The sequence below is a fragment of the Conger conger genome, chromosome 6 (assembly GCF_963514075.1).
Source record: "Conger conger chromosome 6, fConCon1.1, whole genome shotgun sequence".
NCBI lineage: Eukaryota > Metazoa > Chordata > Actinopteri > Anguilliformes > Congridae > Conger > Conger conger.
Genome location: NC_083765.1, coordinates 43,222,370 through 43,248,083, shown reverse-complemented (window position 1 = coordinate 43,248,083; position 25,714 = coordinate 43,222,370). Strand labels below are relative to the sequence as shown.

The 25,714-nt window shown below is 43.5% G+C and overlaps 1 protein-coding gene and 1 non-coding gene across 5 annotated transcripts; one reads left to right on the top strand and one right to left on the bottom strand.

The window, feature by feature from the left end:
* Positions 1 to 2,837: 2,837 nt before the first annotated feature.
* On the bottom strand, positions 2,838 to 24,230 carry pnp6 (purine nucleoside phosphorylase 6). Of its 4 annotated transcripts, none has more exons than XM_061245905.1 (6): positions 24,012 to 24,230; positions 18,429 to 18,598; positions 15,313 to 15,416; positions 10,538 to 10,713; positions 9,118 to 9,308; positions 2,838 to 4,261 (listed from the first exon to the last, which is right to left on the bottom strand). In XM_061245905.1, the coding sequence occupies exons 1-6, from the start codon at positions 24,032 to 24,034 to the stop codon at positions 4,065 to 4,067; spliced, it is 861 nt and encodes a 286-aa protein (XP_061101889.1). In that variant the 5' UTR covers positions 24,035 to 24,230; the 3' UTR covers positions 2,838 to 4,064. The 4 variants fall into 4 exon arrangements, with proteins under 4 accessions (XP_061101889.1, XP_061101887.1, XP_061101888.1 ...); XM_061245903.1 differs by having other exon boundaries at positions 18,429 to 18,601; positions 24,012 to 24,082; XM_061245904.1 differs by lacking the exon at positions 24,012 to 24,230 and adding an exon at positions 18,765 to 18,887.
* On the top strand, positions 7,983 to 8,053 carry trnag-gcc (transfer RNA glycine (anticodon GCC)). The gene has a single exon. It is a non-coding gene; the product is annotated as a tRNA-Gly (tRNA).
* Positions 24,231 to 25,714: the final 1,484 nt, after the last annotated feature.

Here is a 25,714-nt window from a genome sequence, read left to right as displayed (position 1 = left end):
AAAGAAATATTTGAAACAAGGCAATGTGAGACAGGTGCGTGGGGGGTTTGGACCCAAAATGCACAACTCAGAAACAGTAGTGTAGTAAAGTCCCGACAGGGCTTTATTTGGGGAATATCCAGAGAGCGTAGTCAAAAACAAGCAATGATCATACACGTAAATATCCAGCCAGTAAACCAAAGTGCAGTACCAAGGGAGAAGGCAGTCTCGTAGTCGGTACACCATGCGGGAAGTCCGGTAGCCAGGAAAACTGTCAGCAGGGCAGAAGTACAGGCGGACGGTAGGCAGGCTCAGGGTCAATGACGGTGCAAGAGTCAAGACCAAAGTCTGCTCCGCGGGGCAAAAGCACAAAAACAGCAGGCAAAGTCGTGGTACAGGCAGGCGATGGTCAACAAAACAGAAGTCAATAAACAATGGTCAAAACCAGGCTTGGCTCATGATGGGGAGCCAATGGCTTGGTCTAACCGCTCACGCAACTGCACTGACCAACAGGAGGCAAACAATTTCACACAGACATGACATGAAACTGAGCTTATATGCAGGTGTAGACAGGTGTAGACAATTAGCTTGAGAGCAGCAAGAGAATGGATATCAGGTGTGGAAGATTGACAAGTTAACGACGTAATTAGTAATCGTTAGTAATAAACCTATCCTGCCCTAGCATTAGTAAATTAGTAAATGACATGCACAAGAAACGTAAGGTAACATGAACACATGATTAGTATGTTAGTATTACCCAATCCTGATCTAGCATTAGTAGATTTAATAAATAGTCAAGGGAAATTGAAACAATTAGGGTGTGAGTGACAGAAAGGGAGAGAGAGAAAGCAGGAATGCAAGGTTTGCAGAAAGACACGAAAAAGTGTATGCTAAATCAATGAACAGTACAACATGACATGGAACATAAATTGTGACATAACAAGTTTGCAAAACAATGACAATAAACTATATAACATCACATGGCAAGACTAACAATAAAAATCGTAACAATAACTAAACATGAAACATAACATGACATGAAACCTAAAAATGTGGTGATACTAGACTAACATAATACGTGACATGACAATAACATAACCAAGACAATAACTAAACATAAAACATGACATGACAAACATGAAACGTGACACAATGGACAGAACTGTTGCTGTCTGAAATGACTACCAATATCTGAAATGCAGTTTATTGTAATCTGTCCTATCCCCTTAAAACATTGCCTGGTGCGACAAAAGAGCAAGGGCTTTTCGTCTCTGTCTTGGGCGCTGGTGCTACCCAGGATTATGTCTAAGTGTGACCAAGGCCCGTTTGGCCCAAAGAGAGAGAAAATATGTTTTTGTTGTTGTTTCAGAAGCTATTTAAGTCAATTTAACTTATCCTTAAAGCAAGAGTTGAGTTTCTACATTTTACACACACACACACACAGTCACATACACACTCATACACTCTCAAACAAACAATTACACACACACACTCGTACACATACACACACTCATACACGCACACACTCACACACACATACACACACACACACACACACACACAAAATATTCTGTGAAGCTGGCACATATTACATTATATTCATCATCATTGTGATTCCTACCATCATCATTGCTTTATAGCATTTTTATTTAACAGGAGATCAGCTAGGATGATTAGGATTTATATGCTTTTGTCTTGCATATTTAATGAATGTTCCTAGCTTGCAGTGCTTATATTCACTCAGTGATTGTAGGTTAAGTTTGAAACAGAAAGCTCCTCTCACCCTTAAACAAGGTGAGAAATGGAATGAAATCAGGGTAAGTACAACAGGGTTCTCCATATATCAGTGCCCAATGGATGGAGACGTCGGGCCCCTACAACCGAGGAAAGGTTATTTTTATATATAAGACGTTTAACTTTGTATATTTTAATTTACAAAGTGATAAAGGGATGAAGGCAGACCTCACTTTCTCTTTTCCCCCTCTCCCTCCTTCTGTCGCGCTCCCACTATGGCTATTGATCGCCATTATTGACGACTATTACCCTCAATGCCCTTTCTAAACACGGTGTAAAATCTCTTCCTCTGCTCAATGAAGCTTGTTAAAGAGACGCGAATCTATTCCTCTTCGATCTCGCGGCCGATCGATAGGGACACGAAGGAGAGATCGCGGCTCCGGCAGGTCCTGCTAACCTCCATATAGCGCGGCGCTCGGATTCACCGCTCTCCGCATCGCTTAACGACCTCTCCTCAAAATGCCTTAGCAACGAGAGCCACTCAACACCGCTTCTCACATTAGCCGTTAATGGAGCCGCTTTTGCTGGCCTCTCACCTTGTGCTAATCATGGATTCTGCACCCGCTTCCCGCGATCTCTCCCACCTTGGGAGTGAGTTATACTGTTCTCCAAGGCAACACAGCGAACCCCCAGGATGACTGAGCTGTGAAAATCAGTTAACAGGCGCTCATGGGGTATGGTGAAATGTTCCTGGAAGGTCACATATTTTATTCATTTATTTACTTGTTTATTAGTTTTATTTATTGCTGTGTTGTTGTTGTTAACATTATCTATCTATCTATCTGCGATGGACTGGCGACCTGTCGAGGGTGTATTCCTGCCTTTCGCCCTATGTATGCTGGGATAGGCTCCAGCCCCCCTGCGACCCTGTTCAGGATAAGCGGGTTAAGATAATGGATGGATGATCTATCTATCTATCTATCTATCTGTCTGTCTGTCTGTCTGTAATCACATGGGGGGAGGAGGTGGCAGAGTGCAGCAGTGTGCTGAAAATGGACTCCAGTGCATGCTCTGTGGTACTGATGTAGCATAATCTGGATGACAGAGAACAGACACAAAATACATCCATATTATTATTTTTTATTGTAGAATACAAATTGTATAAAATATACATCAATCCCCAATCCTTGTTTTTAAGATAATGACTGTTAACAATACTTTGGTAAATATATTACAATCCCATTAAACTATAGATCCAATTTCTGTCAATACGATATTATAATATTGTATTCATCTGCACAGCATAACCTAAAATATCTCTTTGTTATACGCACTATGACATTGTTACACAATGTTCACGTAAACTGGATTCTGAACATAAGTGTTAATTAACTAAACATCACCATAATTAAAAAATATAAATATATGTAATCGTTTTTAATAAAATAAAACTATTATGTGGTCCTCTTTGTGTGTCAGCACCTTGAGAAAAAAAAGGAATCTTACGAAAAGATTCTAGGTGTAGATTAAGCATGAGAGGTATTAGAATGTGCTAAAGTGTCAAAGGTAATTCTAAATAAGTATATTCATTTTACCAGTTAAGGTTACAAACAGTAACACTGTTTCCCACAATGCCCAGCTCACCCCGTTCGATGGTAATGCTCCTGAAAGGTCTTGTTTTTGAGGTCCTCTAGCATTAGGGTCTCCCTCCGGTCACAGTTTTGGGGGGATACGATAAGTGGGTTACACAGTGGGAGATTGTTAAAAACGAAATGTGCCCCACATAATGCCTACGTGCCTGTTCTGCCAACACGGAAGATTATCTGAAGCCCCGTCAGGAGTTAAATAACATGATGTGTGATTGTTCACTTTTGTTTTTGGTGCTCAGGATTACCTTAACTTTAGGTAATTAGGTAAACCTTTAAGACAGGTGTCCCAAACTGCCGTGCCCAGTCCTGTGTATGCTGGTTTTTATTCAGGCCGCAGATCTTGATTCTATCATTAGTTCAATTATTTTCTGAATTAGGGCTGTAGATTTGCACATAATCCATATAAAGTAAAATCTGTTAGTTATGCAGGATAACAACTGTTGCTTATATACAGTACCTTAATGCAGTTAAATGCGCATGTCTGAATGATTAATTGAAATAAATTAAGGCATCATTAATGGGTTGAAATCAAAACATTATTACAGTTATTTAATAGTTATATATAATATTATTAAAACCTGCATACACTCGGCTCTCCGTGGCAACAAGTTTGAGACCAGTGCTTTAAGATAATAAAAAACCCCTTTAACCACAAAAAAACAAACAAACAGAAAATGCCAGCTTTTGCAGACAGGGGGCGCTCTATATCTTGGCCAGCAGGCTGCTGACCAGCTTCTGCAGTACCAGAGCCCTCATGCGGGTAGTCTCCAGGACCTCGTCGTGATTGGCCCGTTGGTCGCTGGAGTAGTCCAGCACCGCCTTGTTGGTGATGAGAGAGAGGCCAAAGACTCGCAGACCACAGTGGCGCGCGACAATGACCTCTGGGACCGTACTCATTCCTACAACAGAGAGAGAGAGGGAGAGAGAGAGAGAGGGAGGGGGGGGAGGGAGAGAGAGGAGGAGAGAGAAAGAGATAGAGGAAAGAGAGAGGGAGAGAGAAAGAGAAAGGGGGAAGAGAGCGAGGGGGAGAGAGAAAGAGAGAGGGGGAAAGAGAGAAAGAGGGATAGAGTGAAAGGGAGAGGGGAAAGAGAGAGGGGGGGGTCTCTGTAAATCACTTCCACTCTGAGAGAGCAGACTTGGCCGTCCCGTAAAGAGAGGCTAAGCTGCACTTCTTCGCCCAATGTGATAAATATAAAGAAAGTACAGAGCATCTTAAATATACCTTTATATGTATTGTTGTTATTATTACTAATATCATTGTTGTTGCTATTAATTGTTATGCCTTGGCAATACACATTTCAAAATATGTCCTACCAATAAATCATTTTGAATTTGCCTGTGAGAGAGAGGGAGAGAGATCCTGTTATTATTTTTGTATTCGATCATATTACCCTGTTATTATTCCTTTGTTTAACATGTTGGCAGTACAAATGCCAATTGTGTAATGCCAATAACGCAAATAGAGAGAGAGAGAGAGAGAGCGAGAGAGAGAGAGAGAGAGAGAGAGAGAGAGAGAGAGAGAGAGAGAGAGAGAGAGAGAGAGACTGTAATAGTACTTTTCCAAAATCAGTAATTTTAGTGGGCATGTTAATGAACAAAGTTATGTAATTCGACACTTTAAAAAAAAAGAAAAAAGGGTGGGCTCTGGTTAGCCTAATTAAAAAACGTTCCTTGGTTTAGACCACAGAAACAAAAAGACCAATTAAAATTGTAGGCATTGGGCCAGAACAATCGACGGATGTGCACAGTCCAGATGTCCACATACAGAACAATCGGTTTATCCGAAAAGCATCCACTTTTTCCACTTTTGAAAGACGTGTTTACGTCTCACTGCCCTGCAGAGTGGAAATGAAAGCTCGGAGGGGTGAATCTGTAACCGCGAGGCCAGTTTCGCGTTAAAAAATGTTCGCCACAAAAAGGCAACAGTGGCATGATGCAATGTAATGTTAAGCTTTGCTTGCCCAGTATCAATGAGGCCTCTGTCTACAAAAACTGTGCATCAACCCTGAAGAAAAATATAGAGGTAAGATGACTGATTAAAAATTAAGATAGCTAGTTTATTAACGTTTTCTCAGTTACAGTAGCACTATAGCTAACGCCTGCAAAATATAAACTGAACAAACATCATGGAATCATAAATATTAGTTTGAAACGTTATTGGCCCCATTGCGCGATTGCAGTGGGTTGATTAAAATGTAAATGTAAATACAAAATCTATATCGGATTTTGCTGGTAGCCTACAGAAGCTGTAAATTAGGCCGTAGCAAAGCGGTTACAGACTAGCCTAGCTACGTGATTAGCAGGCGCAAGTTTATTAGTTTAAATAAAAAAAATGATTTGCAGGACGAAAGTATAATTTGTTATTGTTCTAAATGAGCTAAAACGCTAGAGTTCTCAACCTTTCAAGATTCCCAGAATTAGCCATGGTCTGTCTCCTTCACAGAAATAAATAAAATTTTAGACTTTCCGAAGCTTTTAATTCTACTTAGGCTACATTTGACCATATTAATTGCACCTTTTAAATATAATACTCGTGGTTTGGGGGCAGTGGTAGGGAGATAAGTGGGACTTAATTGAGTGTGCTGGTGAAGTAGAGATTGAGGCCTTGTACAAAAACCACCACTGTCCTTCCCTCGATTCTTGTTTTGATTTTGAAAAAAGTTACATTTCAGGAAATGTATGAAGAGATTTGTCTCAATATTATTGACAAATGCGTATAACATGATCAACAAGATAAGAGGCTTATCACAAATGTGTTTTACTATCTACAAACTAGGACTGTGAACGTTTACAAAAAATAGCTAACTGATAGCCGATCATTTTTTTCTGAAGTTGAAGTGGTAAACTCATTTTAAAATAAATGCGTGTTCACCTTCTAAACTAGCAATCGACAAGCTACAGGAACGTCAGTTCTAGCAAGCAATCTTTAGCCATATTTGTTTTTTTGTTTAAAATGCCACAGGGAATTGAATGTTACAGTTGGCTATTATCGTGATAAAATAATTCCTGTAGCTGTTAGTCGATTTATGGTTTACTGTAACGTGTCGTGTCATAAAGTTCACAGAGGATCCGTGTTTATTTGTTGTCACTCAAATTCCAACTAGCTACCTGCAAACTGAACGTAGCTTTCCACTATGCCGTATAATAAACAAATAAAGCAATACATTGTACAAATGTTGCACGCAATATTACAATACGCTGTTTACATTCTAAACTAGCAATCAATCTGCCATTTCAGTGGTTAAGAATGCAAACACCGCAGGGAATTGAATGCTACAGTACTACAGCTATCAAATAATTAATGTGTTTCAAATCTGTAGCTGTTGGTTCACTTATGGCTGATTGTATGGCGTTTCTTCATATTTGTTTATTCGCGAATTCAAACTACCGGGCAACTGAACTTCGCTTTCCACTATGCGGTATGTACATAAAAATAAAGAAAGCAATACATTATCATTAGCCCAATTATCCATCGGATATTGAAAGCGAAAATTCCCTGATTTCACCGAAAAATGAACGTTAATCTCACCACCACGATTGTCCCGTGCCATATAAAATATTTTGGCAAAGTTTACCGTTACATAAAAAATAATCAAATTGTACAGAGACCTGTATTTTCAGGAAAGTAAAATCAGTAAAATGACCAGTCGAACAGACCAAAATACGACCCCTAGCGGTCGTAAGCAGTATAGTTTACTCGGTTAACCGTTTAAAAAATGTTATGGTATCCGTTTACAAAAACTGATCTTCACATCCCCTACCACAAACAAATATCTCACAACTTGTTTCTTATAAATTGCCATTTAAAATGAATGCACTGATTAGTACAAAATGCATACATATTTGTGAACAGATATTTTCCCTTTTTCACAAATACCTCATCCTTTGTAAATGACAAGCAAAAATGTGTCCAATATCCGCATGCATTATTTGCAGCAACCCAGTCTCAAATTCACTTCAAAATTGGTTTGTGAAGGGTAGAATCTGCATTTGTGGAGCAAGTGACATGCGTGCATTCAGTGATGTGAGTTTGTGAGTTTCCTTATTTATTTATTTATTTATTTATTTATTTATTTGACCATGTAACGCGCATTTGTCAATAATATTGAGACCAATCTCTCTCCATGGAAATATGTTTTTTGCTCCACCTTGTGTTCAGATAGTCTAGATAGGATTGAACATTCGTAACATTGTGTACACACGTCCAGTGAGTTTGAACACCACTGGTGCCTCGTGTTTAGGGGCTGTTAATGGACTTCTCAGGATTAACGGGGATCACTGAGGGAAAGTACTAGGTTTATTACTAGATTAAACTCAATGAAACAAACTGTTGAAATCACTGATACTGGATGCTAGCACCAGTGATTTCAATCCTGGAAACGGCAACCAAGGTCACTTAGCATACGAATAGAGAATATCTGAACAGAGTGTGGGGAAAGAGAGAAACAGATGCAACAATAGAGAGAGGGAGTGACTGAAAGAGAGGAGTTACTGAGAGAGAGAGAAGCGACTGTCTGCAGGGCAAACGACGCAATGTGAAACCCGCTGTTACGCTCGTCCAGACATGTTGATACAGCTCCGCCTTCTTCAGACACAGCGGCACCAGTGGTATACATGCAAGCATTGGTGGTTCAGTGGTAGAATTCTCGCCTGCCACGCGGGAGGCCCGGGTTCGATTCCCGGCCAATGCAGCAACATTTTTTTTTTTTTTACCCCCTCTGTCATCTTCCCCAGCGATCCCCCACCACCCACATGCATTGACAGACACACACGACACGATGCCATAATGGTTTTCTGTTACAGGGACTTCTGGAAACAGAGTCTGTGCGACTCCTCTGTGTTACCCTGCTTCTCCTAACATGCAGCAGGATCACAGCTCAATATCACTCTCAGCCTGTCCCCATTACACCAGCACTTTATTAAGATCAATCGGCGAGTTAAGGAGACCACAGGCCCATTATATGCCGCCAGAACTGGCTGTGATGTAAAGATTATGATACAGTTATATGGACAGGAGCGATGGCTGATGTATGACGAGTCAGTTGATCCGTTGAAAAAGACCACAGTTAGAACGTGTACAGCGGTAGGCGTGCACTCAGCGCATGGGGCTGAGATTGGATACGCTTCCCTGCTCGGAGTGTAATTCCACACCGCTGAGAGTTCAGATTAATTAACCTCTGACTCAGGGGTTGACCTCCCAGACTTGATTCACCAGCTGCTTGTCAGTGCATTATGCCGCATGACAATGTGCCTCTATCTGCACTTGTGAAGCAGGACCCTTATGGAAGCATGGAAGTTTCATATGCATTATGAAACGCGCATTATTTTTCAGAGCAATGTAATACTTTACGTTACCCCCATCTGGCACGTGTTAAGTAAATGTTTAAATGTTCCATCCTGTAGAGAAAAAACTGTGTGAGGTCACGAGACTTAAATGCTGTCTGGGCCAGATTCTGGATTTGCAACCGAGGGTTCACGGACTTGACTATATTATATATTTTCATTTCGGAAAATATTTCAAATTATATCACTTTTTTCACATATGATGGAGGTCCCTGTATCAGAAATGGCTCTAAACCCCTGATACATACTGGTGAAAATAACCCACATTAACTGCAGGTATTATGGATCCAGATATTACTATGGCAACGGTGCCGCCGCCGTACGCACGTATGTGGGAGAGTTCTGGGTGCAGGCCAGTGTAACGGAAGGAGGGTGAAGAGGGGGATGCTGGGATATTTGCGTGGAAACTGACCGACGGCGTCAACGCCCAGGGTCTGCAGCATTCTGCACTCTGCGATGGTCTCGAAGCAGGGCCCGCCCAGGTTGCAGTACACCCCCTGGTGGAGGATGTTGGAACAGCCCTGCTCCTCCGCGATCTCCTGGGCCAGTCGCACTATCTGGCGGTCGTAGGCGTCGGACATGCAGGGGAACCGCACCCCGAACCTGGGGCGGAGGCAGAGAAGGACATCAGAACCGCCCTGGTACCGCTCGCCCCCCATACAGGCAACAGGTCTCACATCTGTACATCCAGTATACCGCTAGGGCGACATTGGCTCAGGCTGTAAGTGCAGTCAGCTAGCAGTCGGAGGGTTACCGGATCGATCCTGCCCTGGGTGTCGAAATGTCCCTGCGCAAGACACCTAACCCCCTTGCATGGCAGCCAATTGCCGTTTGTGTGTGAGTGTGGGTATGAATGGGTGAATGAGAAGCATCAATTGTACAGCGCTTTGGATAAAGGCGCTAAATAAATGCCAGCCATTTACCGTTTACACCTGGTTGTCTGTTTTTAAATCTCTTATTTAACCAGGGGAGGGCCATTGAGAACTTGTTTCTCTTTTGAAAGGACTCCCAGGGAGATGACCCAAGTGGGAAGGTGAGAGAGAGAACAGGGGTAAAGGGAGCAGTTTTCGCATTAAGGGCCTCACTCAAGAGCAGAGCTCTCTGCCCTTTTTCATCTCCAGATGCAAGTCAGCATCCCTTTCCACCCACCAGGGGCTCCAACCAGCAACTTGCCTGTCAAGCAACCGACCACTAGGCTACCCTGCTGCACACTCTTACATTTATTTTGCACAACTAATCCCATGCAGTGAGAGTGAGATGGCACTTCTAGTTATAGCTTTCTGTGTTCCATCAATAGTCGCTTTTATTCTTTCAGATCCTTGAACAAATTTTACTCCAATTTTCTGTGACCATGTGGCAACACAATTTTGATCCTGCTTTTTATTTTAACGGTCAGCTAAAAAGCAAACGGCACAGTACAGAAAATGAAAATGAAAGTGTTTGTTTATCAGGCTGAATTCTGGCATGTGAAAACGGGGCATGTCAGATATTTCTGATGCGATGTGCCCTTAAGAGCATGAATCTTCCCTGAACATGTAGCATGTCTAAACTTATCTGTGTCGGGTTTTTTTACAGAGACACTGTCTAAAAGACACAAAATTGGGCAAAAAAGTAGGTCAGAAATACTGAAAAGCAACCGATTGAGTTAAAAGAAAAACAGTCATGAGGGAAAAAAAGAGAAGAAATCTCAAGAGAAACCAATAGTGGGGGAGCCCATCCTAACTTAAGAGCAACTGTCAGCTTGTAACAGTTCATGATCACCTGACAGTTTCTATTGCGTCTCATTATGATATGTACTGAACAGATAGAGTAAGATGTGCAGGTGAGCCCACCTCTCCTCGTTGTGGCCCCTCAGCGGGTTCTGTCCCGCAAAGCCGGGCATGTTGATGTGGTCCTTGATGATCATGATGTCACCCACATTAAAGCTGGGGTTCAGCCCCCCCGCCGCATTGGTGACGATCAGAGTCTCCACTCCCAGCAGGTGAAAAACACGCACGGGGTACGTGACCTGAGAGAGAGAGAGACGGAGCTTCTCTGTTTCAAAACATAGCTTGAGCTGGTCAAATTATTTAAAGCTGGGAGCTGATCTAAACTGGTCAACCAGCTAAACCATGTTGAGCGATGAGCTGGTCTGAACTGGTAAACCAGCTGTTTCAAAACCAAGTTTGAGAAGTTTTTTTTTTCAGCAGGGCTGCTAACACTCCACTCTTATCTCACTCACATTAGTATTTCTTGTCACACGACAGCACAATAAATACACGGCTCATAAACACACAGTACAGGTACATGCCCATTGAGCCTCTTCATAAAGCACTGGCAGTTTTATGGAAATATAATCACCAATGGGCTGTATGAATTTGACTGCATTATGTAACCCATAATCCACACGAGGGTAATTGCTCACTGGCTCGCTTCGGTGGTGGTAAACAATGGCAGACACACCCAATCAATTCCTTTGTGCGGTTGAGCAGATGAAAGCAATGTCTGCTCACCCAGACAAGGGCTCACACTGGGGCTAGAGACACAGCGTTGGCACGGCGACAGATTGGCAGTTGGTTGTTCAAAACTACATTCCAAACAGGAGTACTGTGCTCAGATTCAGCCTGTATTCACCCAGTAGCCCAACACAGGGAGCCGCAGGGTCTACTGGTTTTTGTTTTCACCTGAAATACAACGACCAGTTAGACCCCACAAACCAGGTGAGGTGAGTTAACTGTGTAATCGACCGCTTTAACTGATCAAATTAAGTGCCGTGTAACAGCAGACCCTGCAGCTCTCCAGGACCAGGGTTGGCCACCCCTGCAGTTGGCAGATCAGGTGACTGTGAGATGAGAGGCGCTATTCTAGAGACAGTGTTACAACATGTGTGGGTGAGTGTGCATGTGTGTGGGTATATGTGGGTGTGCATGTGTATTTGTGTGTGTGTGTGTGTGTGTGTGTGTGTGTGTGTGTGTGGGTATGTGTATGTGTGAATGGGTGAACGAGAGGCATTAATTGCAAGGTGCTTCACGCAGCTGTAGTTGCTGGAAAAAGCGTTATATAAATGCAGTCCCTTTTTCATTTACATCATACGGCACCAGAACAGGTCAAAGGCCTACTGTAAGGGTCGGTTATGGAGATCATTCTGCAGCCAGGCGTGAAAAGGTCCAAGGTCAAAAGATTAACTTAAAATGGGCACCTGCTGTGAAAATTAAAGGAGGTGAACAGCCAGTCCAGCCTGCTTACTGCAGACCTCAAACAAACCTTTAACCATTCCCTGCAATACAGGATTACTCCTCTGCCTGTTCCTTTCCACAACATCACTGCACCTTCTTCACTGTAACTAATATCTAATACTCATTTATAACTTTCTACCTGTTTTGTGGCACGTTGGCTCGGTTTGCAGGAAAGTGGCAGGGCAATTTGAGGATCACGCCTCCTGGTTAATCAGGCCCACACGTATAATGTAGGGGAAAATTCACAGAACGAAAGATCTCCCTCCTAAAAGCATGATAACCAATCACAAGTCAAAATCAGACTCCGCCTTAGTGAGCAGGCTGGTTCCTCCAAAACTCTCGACGATGTGTGCTAAAAGTTTATCAATATATCTGTATTAAAGTATGATATGTACCCTGTATAGTTTCAAACTGATTAACTGCTAAATTGTGCTAGGATTACACAGTGAGCCCAGCCAGCTGGCAGGGGGGGGCCCCGTTTTGAACTGTGTAGACCAAACTGTCAAGGACATGGGCAGAGTGAGATATGACTGTACAGCTGATTTCTCCAGGACTCTCGATGTTTTATGCCAGGAGTGTATCTATTTGACCTAGAACATTAATTATAGCTGAGCTTATGAAAACGCAAGAAACCACAGTGAAAACTGTCGAAATGAGAGCAAAGAATGCTACGTACATTTACTCCCTTAGAAGAGAATAATTAATCAAATGTTTAGTATGTCTGTAGATTAGAAAAGTATATTAGAAGTGAATATTAATGAAATGTTTAGTTTGTCTGTATATTTTCAATGATTACTGCTGCTTAGTTCGTCTTATAAAAGCGAAAGATACAGAGTGACGTGTATGGATGACGTGTTAGAGGGAGGGCATCCAGAACTTTATGAGGTCTGGTAGTTTGCCAAGAGCAGGTGCGGGGTGAAGTGAGGACACGTAGTTGGCAGAATGCCCTGAACTTTGTACAGAGTTGGCAGAGCATAAGGACCGTTGGCAATTTGCCACAATGACGTTGTGGGAGGAGCGTTGGGAGGAGTTACGATAAGAAAAGTGTGGGTGATTTGCCAGAATGAGGTAGGTGGAGTTGTAGGTGGAGTAACTGTGTATAAAATGGGTGTACAAATGCCAGTCGGGGTTCAGTTCTGGAGAGCTGATCCGGCTTTATGCACGTGTGCTAATAAAGTCTGATTTTCCTGAAGATCTTGCTGCCTGGTGTCGTCTTTTCCCTCGCGAAGATGTTTTTCGACAAATTGAAGATTTGGACTCTGTCGTTTCCTAGACACGACAGTATGTTTTGAACCAATCCAGGCTGTTAAAATGTGTGCTCTTTTCCCAGCTTGTCTATCCTGTCTGGTGTGTGACACAGTTTGTTTTCTGAATTTGAAAAGCGCAACCACATTCGGTGCAGTTCGGCAGGGTACGGATTAGTGTGTGTCCTTTGTAAGTTCAGTAGAGCTCAGATTAGTATGTCAGACCTGGGTCAAGTACGTAATTGTCTTGGATTCAAGTACTCGTCCATGCTTTACTGAGCTTGTCCGGTGAACCTGTGAAATACTCTCAAAAAGTGCAAACCCCGCCTTCTGGTCTTCTTGGTTGGCTCATTTGCACCAGGCAAGGTCAACTGAGCACAGAAAAGTGAAAGTTTGAATCCAAAACAATTACGTATTTGACAATTTTACAATATATTGCACTGTGAGAACAAATGGCAAAATACAGTAAACCCCCTGAAGAATACTGTTGCTTTTGTGATTTGTGTATTTATCATATATTGTTTTACATTACACAGTAAAAATTGTTATTCTGGATTTCTGATACAGTAAAACATAGATTAATTTACTGTTTACTGTAAATTTACCACACTCAGTCATGACATCTATTATGAGAGGCAAACCAACAGATCCAAAGTTTCTTTAGCTGCTTGGCTTGAAGTATTTGTGGATGCAAAAATAGAGGAAAAGGAAACACATAATATATGTATTTAGCAATGCTCCAAGTTGTTTGTGTTTTGTTGCTCATTGTACATTGAGTGGCAAAGTAGCCTTATGAGGGAACGCATGCTATAGTTATGGCAGCATGAGTCACTTTTGGGTGAAATATGAAGTGTTTTGGTGGTTGAAGTACATTTTGCACCACAGGTTTACTGAGGTGCATGTTTCAAAAGCACACTGTGTTTTTAAGAAGTGGACATGGTATTGAGACAACTGAAAATGAATGTAAAAAACTGTAATCCCGAAGCTACAATTAGTAACCACATCAGACTCACATAACCTCCACTCTCTCTGTTTCAGAATGAGGTGCTGCTTTGTCATTGGACAAACACCACAGGCTATGAGGGAAGGGGGAGGGGCAGGTATTCTCTGTATGAATCTGTATTCCTGTAAACCCCTCCGACTAGAAAGAGCCAGTAAGTCATTCACAGACCCTCCACTTCACCACCCAGTATCCATCCACACTCAAGCACGTACACATGCACACAGACACACAAGCACACACACACAGAAATATATACACACATGCATGCACACACATACACATGCATACACACGCACACAAATATATACACGTGCATGCGCGCACACAAACATACTCACACGTGCATGCACACACACAAATTCATACAGACGTGCATGCACACACACACGCATGCACACACATGCACGCACACACACACATATAAACACTCATGCAAATACACACACAAATATATACACACTTGCATGCACACACACAAATATATACACACCTGCATGCACATACACATGCACACACACACACTCAAGCACGCACACACACAAACATACTCACATGTGCATGCACACACACAAATATATACACATGTGCATGCACACACACACATGCATGCACACACACAAATATACACACATGTGCTTGCCCACACATAAACACATGCACACACACACAAACACTCATGCACACACACATACACACTCATGCACGCACACACACATAGAGTATACACATGCAGACACACACACATGCACACACACACAGACATGGATACACACAATCATACATATAAATGCACACACACACGCATGCACTCACATACACACATATTCACACACACACACGCGCGCACACCACTTGCCCCCTCAAAGACAAATGACGTTTCCCAGCTAACAGACACTGATCCCTGGAGGATGACAGGGCCAAGGTGAGGCAAACATAGAGATCATTCAGCCCAGTGAGACACCATCGACCGCCAATACAACAGGAAGTGCTGTGCTGAGGATTCACCTAGCCAGTTACATAGCCACCACACACTGTACGGCTCAGTCTCAATGCTCAGAGACAGTCCCCACACAAAGGAAGTACACTGCACTATACGCATCTATCACAGAGCTGCTGTGGCATATAGTTATTCCACGTTTGCTGACCTTGCCGCTGCTGTATCCCTCGTAGAAGTGGAACCGGCCCTGCATGCAGACGCACTGCTTCCCGTTAAGCTCCCCGAAGACCAGCTGGCCTGCGTGTCCGGGCACTGGAGAGCAAGAGCATGGAAGCCATTTACTACAAACTAAACTAAAACCTTCAGCTACGCATGAGCTTAAGACGTATTCTTGAGACAGCCGTGATTTTCAGAAACTGATTCAGGGGGAGGGTACGCATATGTACATCCACTCACTGACAGACCCCCCCACACACATACATCCACTCACACCCAGCATGCAGACACACACACGGACACATGTAAACACATGAAGATGCAGACACACAAGCATAAACATACAGTAGTATATCCTCAGCAGACCGACACGCACCTAGCAGTGTTTCTAATATGATGAATTTTCTTCTTAATTTTCTTCTTAATTAAAATCCGGTTAGTTGCTGTAGATTCCAGTTGTGTTTCAGGAAAGGGTCTTATCGGATTTGATGGTGAAAAACAAAGTTTAGCTCTTTATTTCATTCATTCATTATCCTAACCCGCTTATCCTGAACAGGGTCACAGGGGGGCTGGAGCCTATCCCAGTATACATTGGGCAAAATGCAGGAATACACCCTGGACAGGTCGCCAGTCCATTGCAGGGCACACACACCATTCACTCACACACTCATACCCACGGGCAATTTAGACTCTCTAATCAGCCTAACCTGCATGTCTGGATCATGGGAGAAAACCAGAGTACCTGGAGGAAACCCACGCAGACACAGGGAGAACATGCAAACTCCACACAGAGAGGCCCCGGCCGACGGGGATTTGAACCCAGGACCTCCTTGTTGTGAGGCGGCAGTGCTACCCACTGGTCTCTACCATTGGGCTATCCAGGATAAAAGGCTTCTTGCATGTGACTCCTATCTCAGTCAATGCCATTCCTTCCTGGCGAAATCAATGACTTTACATATTATAATTTCTATTCAACCAGGGTTTCTGTAAAACTTGTGATGATGAGCCGGTGCTTCCACACTATAGTCCACAAACTGTTCTCGCACAGACGTGAGTCAGAGGAAGACACTTGATGTGCAACTTCAGCCAGAAGACTGTTGGCGCATGGATTGGCCTGCAGGGGTCGCAAGTGAGGGTTGAAACCCGGTCGTCCACACCAGCTGAAGCACTCCACCCTCATGAGATGCTATAGTGAATTATGACAGCATCGCCCTGAGGTGCTGCCAGCCGCAGTCAGCACTGAAAAAGTCTGGATCCTGTACCGGACCCATCTGGAACGGTCAAGATTCCTTTCTGGACCATGAGGCCCATCAGGAACTTTCCGGATTCCATACCGGACGGTGAGATTCACCTGGAACGGTCTAGATTCAACACCGGATGGTCAGACTCATCTGGAACAGTTGTTATTTAACAGAAAGCGTCTCCCAGCAATGGCGTTAAGCTGGCTCCTGTTGTCCTTGGGCTGTATCAGTCTGGACTGATAGGCACTGAAAGGAGGATTAATATGAGTGTGTAATGACTGGGGGTCTGTCCATGGGGCATGTTATCAGGCACACTCTGCAGGTGTGCTTTTTAAATGGAGGGGGAAGAAAAACTGGGGACGCATTCACAACAACCTGGGTGCGAATCAGTGCAGCCGCGTCAACATCGCCGTGTTCCTCTCCAGTAATGATGTCACCAGGGACCCCTCCACCACCGCCACCAGCAACCACATCCCAGCTGGCTTTGATGATGCAATCCCAAGGCCTGACAGTTTAACGCTGTCTGCGCTGCCGGGAAAACGTGCCCCTCGGTCATGCAAAAAATACGCCAGCTGTCGCCGTCAGTCTGGCTTGATAAAACTGTAACAAATAAGCACCCTGTGGATTTACGTCCTTCTCATTCATCACAAAACATGTTTTTCCCTGCAGAGAAATTGATTTTAATTTAATGGCATGTTGCAGATGTACTGGGAACCCGGACACTGCCCACGCCTGAAATTACTATTGATTTTCTGATCTGGTCTTATGTTGGTCTCGCTTGCTGTTACATTGAAAGAAATGACTTTGAGCTAAAGACACGTTATAAGCCCTGCCCATGAGCAAGGCCCTTAACCCCACATTGCTCCAGGGTCGTTTGCCCCTTTTTAGTCTAACCAACTGTAAGTTCCTGCAGCGACAGCCTGTGATGTCATCAAATGGGGACAGAGCTCCAGGCCTCAGCTTGCGTGCAAACAGGAATCAATTGAGATTTTATAGTACATAAATGTACTTTAACATAAAATATAATAGTACATAAATGTTTGATGTCATCAAACACCCACTGGACTCTGCACTTTTTGCAAAATGGCATGACAGATCAAAAAGATTACAAGCACAACTGTGCCAACATTATGTGACAGTCGAAAGTTTTATGAGTTTACAGAGTCAAAAGGGGACGGAAAATCAAGCAACAAACTGAAACCAATTTACACAGAGGGGTAGGGCAGATTATAGCCTGCAGTATTGTGCAAGAACAGAAATGCAAATTAATCTGCAGTGAGGTGATGCATCTAGGCCTCCAGGCTACATTGTGGTATGGACTTGAACCAGGAGATAATATGCCATATTCTGGCATATTATGAATCCCAGTTGTTTAAACACTGATACAATTGCAGCTTTGTTCAACAGACACATAATTAACATCACTAGTTGTGAAGCTGTGCAACCATCACCTGGCCGAAAGGAAATTAAATTGTTAATATCAGAGAGTCGGCAGCTTGATATGCCAGTGAGAATATCATTACTCTGGTTAACGCTAGAACACCATCGAATATTATTTGAGTAACATCTTAGCCTTTCACAATAGTTTTTGTTGAATTTTTTTCCGTAGCTGACAGACAATTAATTTTTAATTTGTCTTGTTCATAGTACTGACAGATTTGTCCACTTCTTTTGGGGGCAATTCATATCTGACTGTCTCCACGGAGATCAAAAGCATCGATGCGCTGAACAGCCTATTCTGCTATCCTGCATTCTTTTGGAGGTGACATCATCACCGTGTGTGTCACCATTTGATCTCTACCCCAGGGCAGAGATGGAAGCCCCGCATATTGTGATGTCATACGAGAGCCAACGGGGAGCCACTGACCTGTACTCTGGGGGAATCGCGGGATGTCTTCGTAGTGAATCACCATTTTGTTTTCCAGGAAGTCTGCTAGGCCCCCCAGCCCAGAGCCACAGATAATGGCCACCTTAGGCCGCTGGGTGGTGTGAGCCAGAAGCCAGTCAGCTGTCTCCTTGTACTCCTCAAAGGTGTAGCTGCTTGGGAAGAAACAAACATGTCCATGGGGCATGTTATCAGGCACACTCTGCAGGTGTGCTTTTTAAATGCAGGAGGAAGAAAAACTGGGGATTACAAGCTGGGTTACAAGCTGACCGTGTGAAACTTCACCTGAAAGCATTAGGGTCATAAATAATTTCATACCTTCTGTGGCTGGTTCTCTCCGCCATCCCGACAGTTTCTTTTAAAAGTTCAAAGTCAACAGTCACGCACGAGAGAAAGAGGAACTAATGCCAGTCATGCGATCACTCCACAGACAACACCTGTTCACTCAACAGTATCCGGCTCCAGAAACCGGTTTGTTGGAATTCCTCTGACGTGTCATTTTTAAACAAACAGATCCTCAAAAGTGCTGTCACACAGCCAGTGAGAACAGCACTAAACCTCCACAGCGACCAGGGAACAGAACGAAACGTCTATAGCGACCAGGGAACAGAATGAAACCTCTATAGCGACCAGGGAACAGAACAAAACCTCCATAGCGACCTGGGACACCCCAACCTGGCATAGGCCTGCCCCTACAGTGACTGCATATGAATGAATGTGCATTAATGAGCCCTGCCACAACAGCTGTGTTAGCGCTGAGGCTAGGACTGGCTCAGCAGCATTCTCAATGCAGTCAGTGTGACACTGGTCAAATGTGTATTCGAAATGTTTTAAGACATTAGGGAGGCTTTATGATGAATGCACCCTGCTGTGCATCTCAGGACCATCCTGCCTTTCACAGATCACACCCACCCATCAAACTGATCAGGCAATAACAATTGCACCCATAATCATAACATCATTGTTTTTTGAGAGGCAGATAAGATGACAGGCATTGCAGAGACATGAGAGTAACAAGTAAAAACAAACCACAAGGATAACAGTGGCACAACAAAGACGGTAAAAGAGTAAAACATGATTATCCAAAAGTGAGGCTAAGCACATCGGGAAAGTGTGTCTCAAAAGGTGAGCATTTAAAGTGTATACTTATGCTTGTTCGATGACATTGATATGACCTTTTGTACATCGCTTTGGATAAAGTGTCTGCTAAATAAAATGTAATGTAGAAGTGAGATATTTTCCTGGAATTCACCATGAATCTGCCAGCCGCATTGTAGGCAAGTCACAACAGTTCAGAGGTTTTTTGTTTTTTTGAGATACCACTAACAAGTGCATTCCAGTAAACAGGTCAGCTTAGGTCATAATGAAAGAATGTATGAACCTGTCTACACCAGCCTGTGGAATCTCACCATACCACTGTATGTTTCCAAATGGCAGTGAACAGGCAAATCTGATGCTAGTACACTAGCTGAGATCCTATTCTTTGACTAATTATTAAAATGTATAACTAGAATTTATTTTCCTCACAAAGTTTGATGAGTTTGGCAACTGCCAAAAAGCCGTGCAAAAAACGATGTTAATTTGGTAAAACTGGAATTGCATTTATTTGAAGTCAAATTCGGGGACAGAATTTGACTGAATACTGACTGATGGCTGTTATTAACTCTAATATTGGATGAAGAGAGTTGGAAGGTGGATTTAATTTTCATGAGGATTCACCTGATCATACACTCAGTGAGTACTTTATTAGGTACACCTGTACGCCAGCTTGTTAATGTAAATGTTTAATCAGCCAATCATGTGGCAGCAACTAAAGGCATAAAAGCATGCAGATGATGGTCAAGAGGTTCATTGTTTATACAGACCATATGCCAGAATGGGGAAAAATTGTGGTAAGTGACTTTGACCGTGGAATGACTGTTGGTGCCAGACAGGGTAGATTGAGTATCTCAGGAACTGCTGATCTCCTTGGATTTTCACGGACAACAGTCTCTACAATTTGCAGAAAATTGTGCAAAGAAATTGAGCAGCAGTTCTGCAGACAGAAACGCGTTGTTAATGAGAGACGTCAAAGGAGAAGGGCAAGACTGGTCAAAGCTGACAGGAAGGTGACAAGGCACCAACCAGCTCGTCAGGAGCAATTAGGGGTTAGGTGTCTTGCTCAGGACCACTTCGACACACCCAGGGGCGGGATTGAACCGGCAACCCTCTCAGAAGACTGTCCCAAAGTTGCTTCAGAGTAACAGAAGGTAAGAAGAAATACCAGCCCTAAGCCCCCAAATTGCATATAAGGGTAAACAACTCAAACTCAACTCAAACAGTGGCGAGAAAAAACTCCCGGATGGGAAGAAATCTCAGGAGAAACCGGGCTATAGGGTGCCCATCCTCCGCTGCACTATTAGATAGTACAGGGCTCAGTATAGGCATGAAGATAGAAGATAGCCGCAGGTCATCAGTTCTCAGAAGCAATGCCTGTCGCGTGACCTGGGTTGGGCGGTTGGGGGCAGGCGTCCTTCAAAGGATTGACGGTTAATTTTCAAAAAGCTGCGGGCAACCTGGGCGGAGACGTTTTAATCAGACGTTTTAAAGATTGGGTTTCAATAACACCTTTTCCTTGGTGGAGTGGATTGGGTCAGGGTGGAGGGGCAGTGATGGAATGACCCTTACCCCCACCCTGATATTTGTGAAGCCTGAACCGCTTATTGCCAGGGACCAATCCAGAGCTGAGCCAATCAGCTGGGGCTCTTTGCCTGGGGGGTGGGATCAGGGGGAAGAGGGTGGTGTGTGTTGCTGGAGCGAACTCATTATTTTTCATAGAAGAAGAAGAGAGGATCATGTGAGCTTAGTATCGCATATGCTAATAATAGGCCTGCTGAACTGTACCATGGTTCACACACACACACACACACACCTGATTATAGATGCGGTTGCCATTCTTTGCTGTTCTATTATCAGTATGCTTTATTTTATTTATTTTTATATTTGTATTCCATCTAGTTTTTATTGTGTTTGTGTTTTCTGTTTTATCCTGTTTGTTGTTTTGTGTTTTTTAGTATTTTATTGTGAAGCACTTTGTAACTGTTGGTTTAGAAAGGTGGTATATAAATAAAGTATTACTAACTTACACACACACGCACACACACACAGAGTTGAGACCCGCTGACACACACACACACACACACACATACACAGTTTAGCAGTGGGCAATTTTACAAGGGAAATGGAATCGTGAAACTACACCCTCAACCTCCATATTCACACCGAGGTCTCTGGAGCACAGGACAAGCCCTGGGGGAGCTACGATGGAGGGGGGAGGGGGGGATGGAGAAATCCAGAGCTGTTCTGGAATATCCTGATGCTCAAAAGGGTGTATGCTGTATTGCAAACTGAGCTAAAGGCTAAATATATGATGACATTTTTTTCAGATTTGAGGGGCATGAAATGAGCTTGGAAAGCAGGCCAGGGTGCCTGTCACTCATGGGCAGGGGTGCCGTAGGGAAACGGTGGTGGGGCTCAAGGTGAGGTCTTTTCCTGAGGCCCAAAGTCCCTGGTGGTGCCCCTGCTGGTGGGGTGTGGTTATGCGGGCGTGCAGCGCTCCACACCCACTCTGAGGCGCGTGATAGGCTACAGTGAGGGGAACCCCTGCGATATAAATAGCCTGACTGCATCGCTGGCACTTCAATCCTCACCACCCCCCCTCCTCTACCAAAACCAACAACCGGCCATCTGCAGCAGAGGGACAATCCAATCCGCCGTATCTTAGCAACACGTCCAGCTGATCGGAAACCCTTTCAAAAGCCACCGCTCATGCGAAGTAAAATAGGTTTACTATGACTAACCGTCTCCACAGCGCTGTGTGTTATAGTTATACATACAGTATCTACACCATTCTATACCAGTCTACTTTACAGCATTTCCCTCCACAGTGCTAAGTGTGAGTAATGACTTGTGTGTTAGGCAAGATCTTTTTATGGCAAGTCTTTTTCTTACATGCAAAGCGGTGTTACATTTCCTTTTTTCCAGTGAATTTGTTAAATGCCTTTGCTGACTGCAGCTGAAATGTCAAAGCGAATGACCGACTGCAGTGAAGATGAACAGGATGCATGATTGAATGGCTGCCTTTGGAAAAAAAAAAAACATTTAGCAATTATCCTGTTTATAGGTGACTATAAACCAAATCTACCCATCCCTCCACTGTGAGGTCACATGTTTGTCATTGGTTAACCTGTTTATTCATTACTCTGAGCCAGGGTCACATTTTCACGCTTCAGTGATGCCAGAAAGAGATAGAGAGAGAAAGAAAGGGGTGGGAGGGAACTGGCCCATAGCCAAGTCAGTACTCAAAGCATTCTTTCTTCTGCCAGGGTCTTATTGCCAAAAAGTAACAAAAACTTATGTAACCTCGAGCTACTGTCCCCACATACAGTGGCATGCCCAGAGGGAAAGAGTTTGAGATAAATCTGTAGGCTGCAAATCTGTGACATTATGACTGAACGACTTCCAAACGTGTGGCGTACTATTGTATAATGTACTTCATTTGAATTTGTACTAAAAATAATGTGCATAAAACAAGGATCGCTTTTGATATTTGACAGGCGACATATTCCTATGTGATTGAAATATGGAAGGGATATAGACTTCTCCAGCCGAAGAACACTGGCAGGCACCAGACTTAGTTAGGACCGTGAAGGGAACCCTCGCCAGCGCTGCCAGAGCGGGAGCTGTCCAGGGTCCTGCGGGTTGGGTCTTCGCTGGATAAGCGATTTTCATTCAGAGCCAGCGTGCAGTGGCGGTCGGCTGTGTTGCTGCGAAACGGGCGTACAGAAGAGCACGCACAATAGCTGAGCGCTTTGCCTTTCATAGGAAAATTATTTTTTTCCTAACCCTAACCCCGCCTCAAAAGAGCTGACAACAAACGCTGTATTTCAGTCGTCATTGTTCTTGGCATTTGTGCTTGAATACAATTAGAACAAATTCGGTGGCTTTAAAATTTCATCGGTGGTATTATGTAGTAGTGGATGTTGGCACGTGGGGCAGCCCGTATCCTATTAGCTACAGAGCACTTGCTAAGCAGTAATACCTGTGTAGAAAGTATCTGAGGCATTTCAGAGTGTAGCCTATTTCATCACTCATGGTGGGACGTGCAGATTAGGTTTAGGGAAAACTATTCTTGTTATCGTTATTTTGAGAAACCATGAGGATGTTAAGCAACATAGCAGACTAGCTAAGCGATTTTCGTTGTACAGTTCGGCAGTATGCTACCTATAGCTTACTGTAGGCTGTATAACAGACGTTAAGCGTTGCTCCAAATGTCTTTTTCGTTTAGCTTAATCCAACGTTTTGGCAACGGCTAAAAGGGAACACAAATATTAGGTTTACTGTAGCTAATTAAGTATCGGATTATACAATATGGTACGACAAATTACATTATGTCTGTTGCTATGACGATGACAGTCTACACATGCTACGTAACTATACGGTGATTTTAAAGGTGAATGTGACCGTTATATGGAACTGGATTATGAAAACTGCTCAGATCTGCTGTATACTACACCTATATCTTACCTGCATTCGTCGGCAGAAGACATCTCGAGATGTGTAGAAAAGCTTCTGTTGCGCCGTGCGGTTACGTTAGTTCTCAGTGAGCCAGAGCTCTGTGGATATCACAGATGCGACGGATTTATAAACCTGTCCTCTCGCGTGATGGAGGAGTGGCTGCGATCGCGGTTTCTTTGTAGGCTAATATACTTCGTTATTCTCCTCAAATTCCTGGGACACCTGATTCGTTTTAAAGCCAGTTATGGTCGACGATCTGCGCTTATTTCCACTTTGAATGATTTGACCCCGCCAGAGCAATTATTTGTTAGGTTGCCAACATGGTCAGCATTTACTGGCACTCCGAGGAAACTCCTGGCAGCGACTCGAATCATCTTCAGTTGTTTCCCCCTGAAGCACTTTCAAATTTACTCTCCACCTTTTACGCAAACTTACTGTAGCTATATTGGGACAAACTTATTTTGCGGGTGGTATAACTGGTTCTAGATCATTCGCTGGGGGCAGAATGAGCACCGATACCTTACTGCAATTCCATGTTTTTGGTTTCGTAAATGATGGGACTCTTTCTGGCCATAGCAAACACAATAGTTCCGCCCAAAATTGTCACTGGACTGGAATGATGACTGGACAATAAAAATAAGAAAATCAATAATTAACCGATGGGGTAACAAATAGCCTGTGTGACATTTCAATCGCTGAGAAGTTCCCTCCAGTGTGTCATCTCAGATCCCATCATGTCGGTATACTGCAATACTAAAAAAATGGCATGGAAGAAACTGTCAGAAAGTGGCAGAATTTCATTTCTAGGTTTGAAAGATCATGGACATGACAAGCTGGGTGCTTTTTGTGTCCACTTCTGGAAGCTTTCAAGTCAACATGGACATCAACAATGCTTTGGAATACTGCCATTACGCTTGGAATGTCACTCACACCAAATCATTTAATTTATTTCACTCAAAAACATCACCTGACAAATAAACCACATAAAATATTGTTTAGGCCTGCTCAATCCTGTCTAAATGTCCAGATGGGTGAAATTTGAAATTAATCATTTCTGTCCCACTATTAGACGGAGGTAAAAATAGTAGGATCCTATAAACCAGACCCACATCGTTATAGCATATTGTGTAATGCAGGCAGCAATATTCTTTTCCCAGATTATCCATCGAATGATGCAATTCAGGGACCTCAACCATTTTAATAGACCACACTCCTGCCTCCTGGATCAATTTCTCCCACAAATTAGCTCGATGCCAGGCCTGGCTTATGGTTGGAGGAGCTGATTCTTTAAAAAAACAACAATTTTCTCAGCGTTTTCTCCTGTAATCACCCTTTGTCCAACTGTCTCTTTTAGGTTTTCACATTGACTGGGGCACACTCCAGCAATATTCTGGTGACCACTATCAGTGTCTAGCAAGCAGTTAGACAACCAAGGGGGAACAAACTGTTGTCAGCTGTCAACCGCAGGTGCCGGTCAGTGTGAGGGTGTGAGTGAATGTAAGGCAGGTCTGTGAGAACACAAACAGGATTCTAAGGGGTGTGTTGGGGGCCAGCACAGCCCGAGGCTCTCCAGGAGTGAGGACCACTGCCTTAGGGAAAGGGTTGCCTGGTGTATCAAGTCTTAGCCATTGCAGCCATTTTGTGTTCTTGTGTTCTTGTGGATTAGAGCTGGCCTCAACGAGTTTAGAAGTTGGAAAATCCAGGTTCAGAAA

Bases quoted from the DNA above. Each gene is read 5' to 3' on its own strand.
- pnp6 (XM_061245902.1), bottom strand. From the start codon at position 18,790: ATGGCGGAGAGAACCAGCCACAGAAG. The intron at 18,602-18,764 runs GTATGAAATTAT...TTTCTTCCCAAG, and splicing joins GAGAGAACCAGCCACAGAAG to CAGCTACACCTTTGAGGAGT. The intron at 15,417-18,428 runs GTCAGTGGCTCC...CTTGCTCTCCAG, and splicing joins GCGATTCCCCCAGAGTACAG to TGCCCGGACACGCAGGCCAG.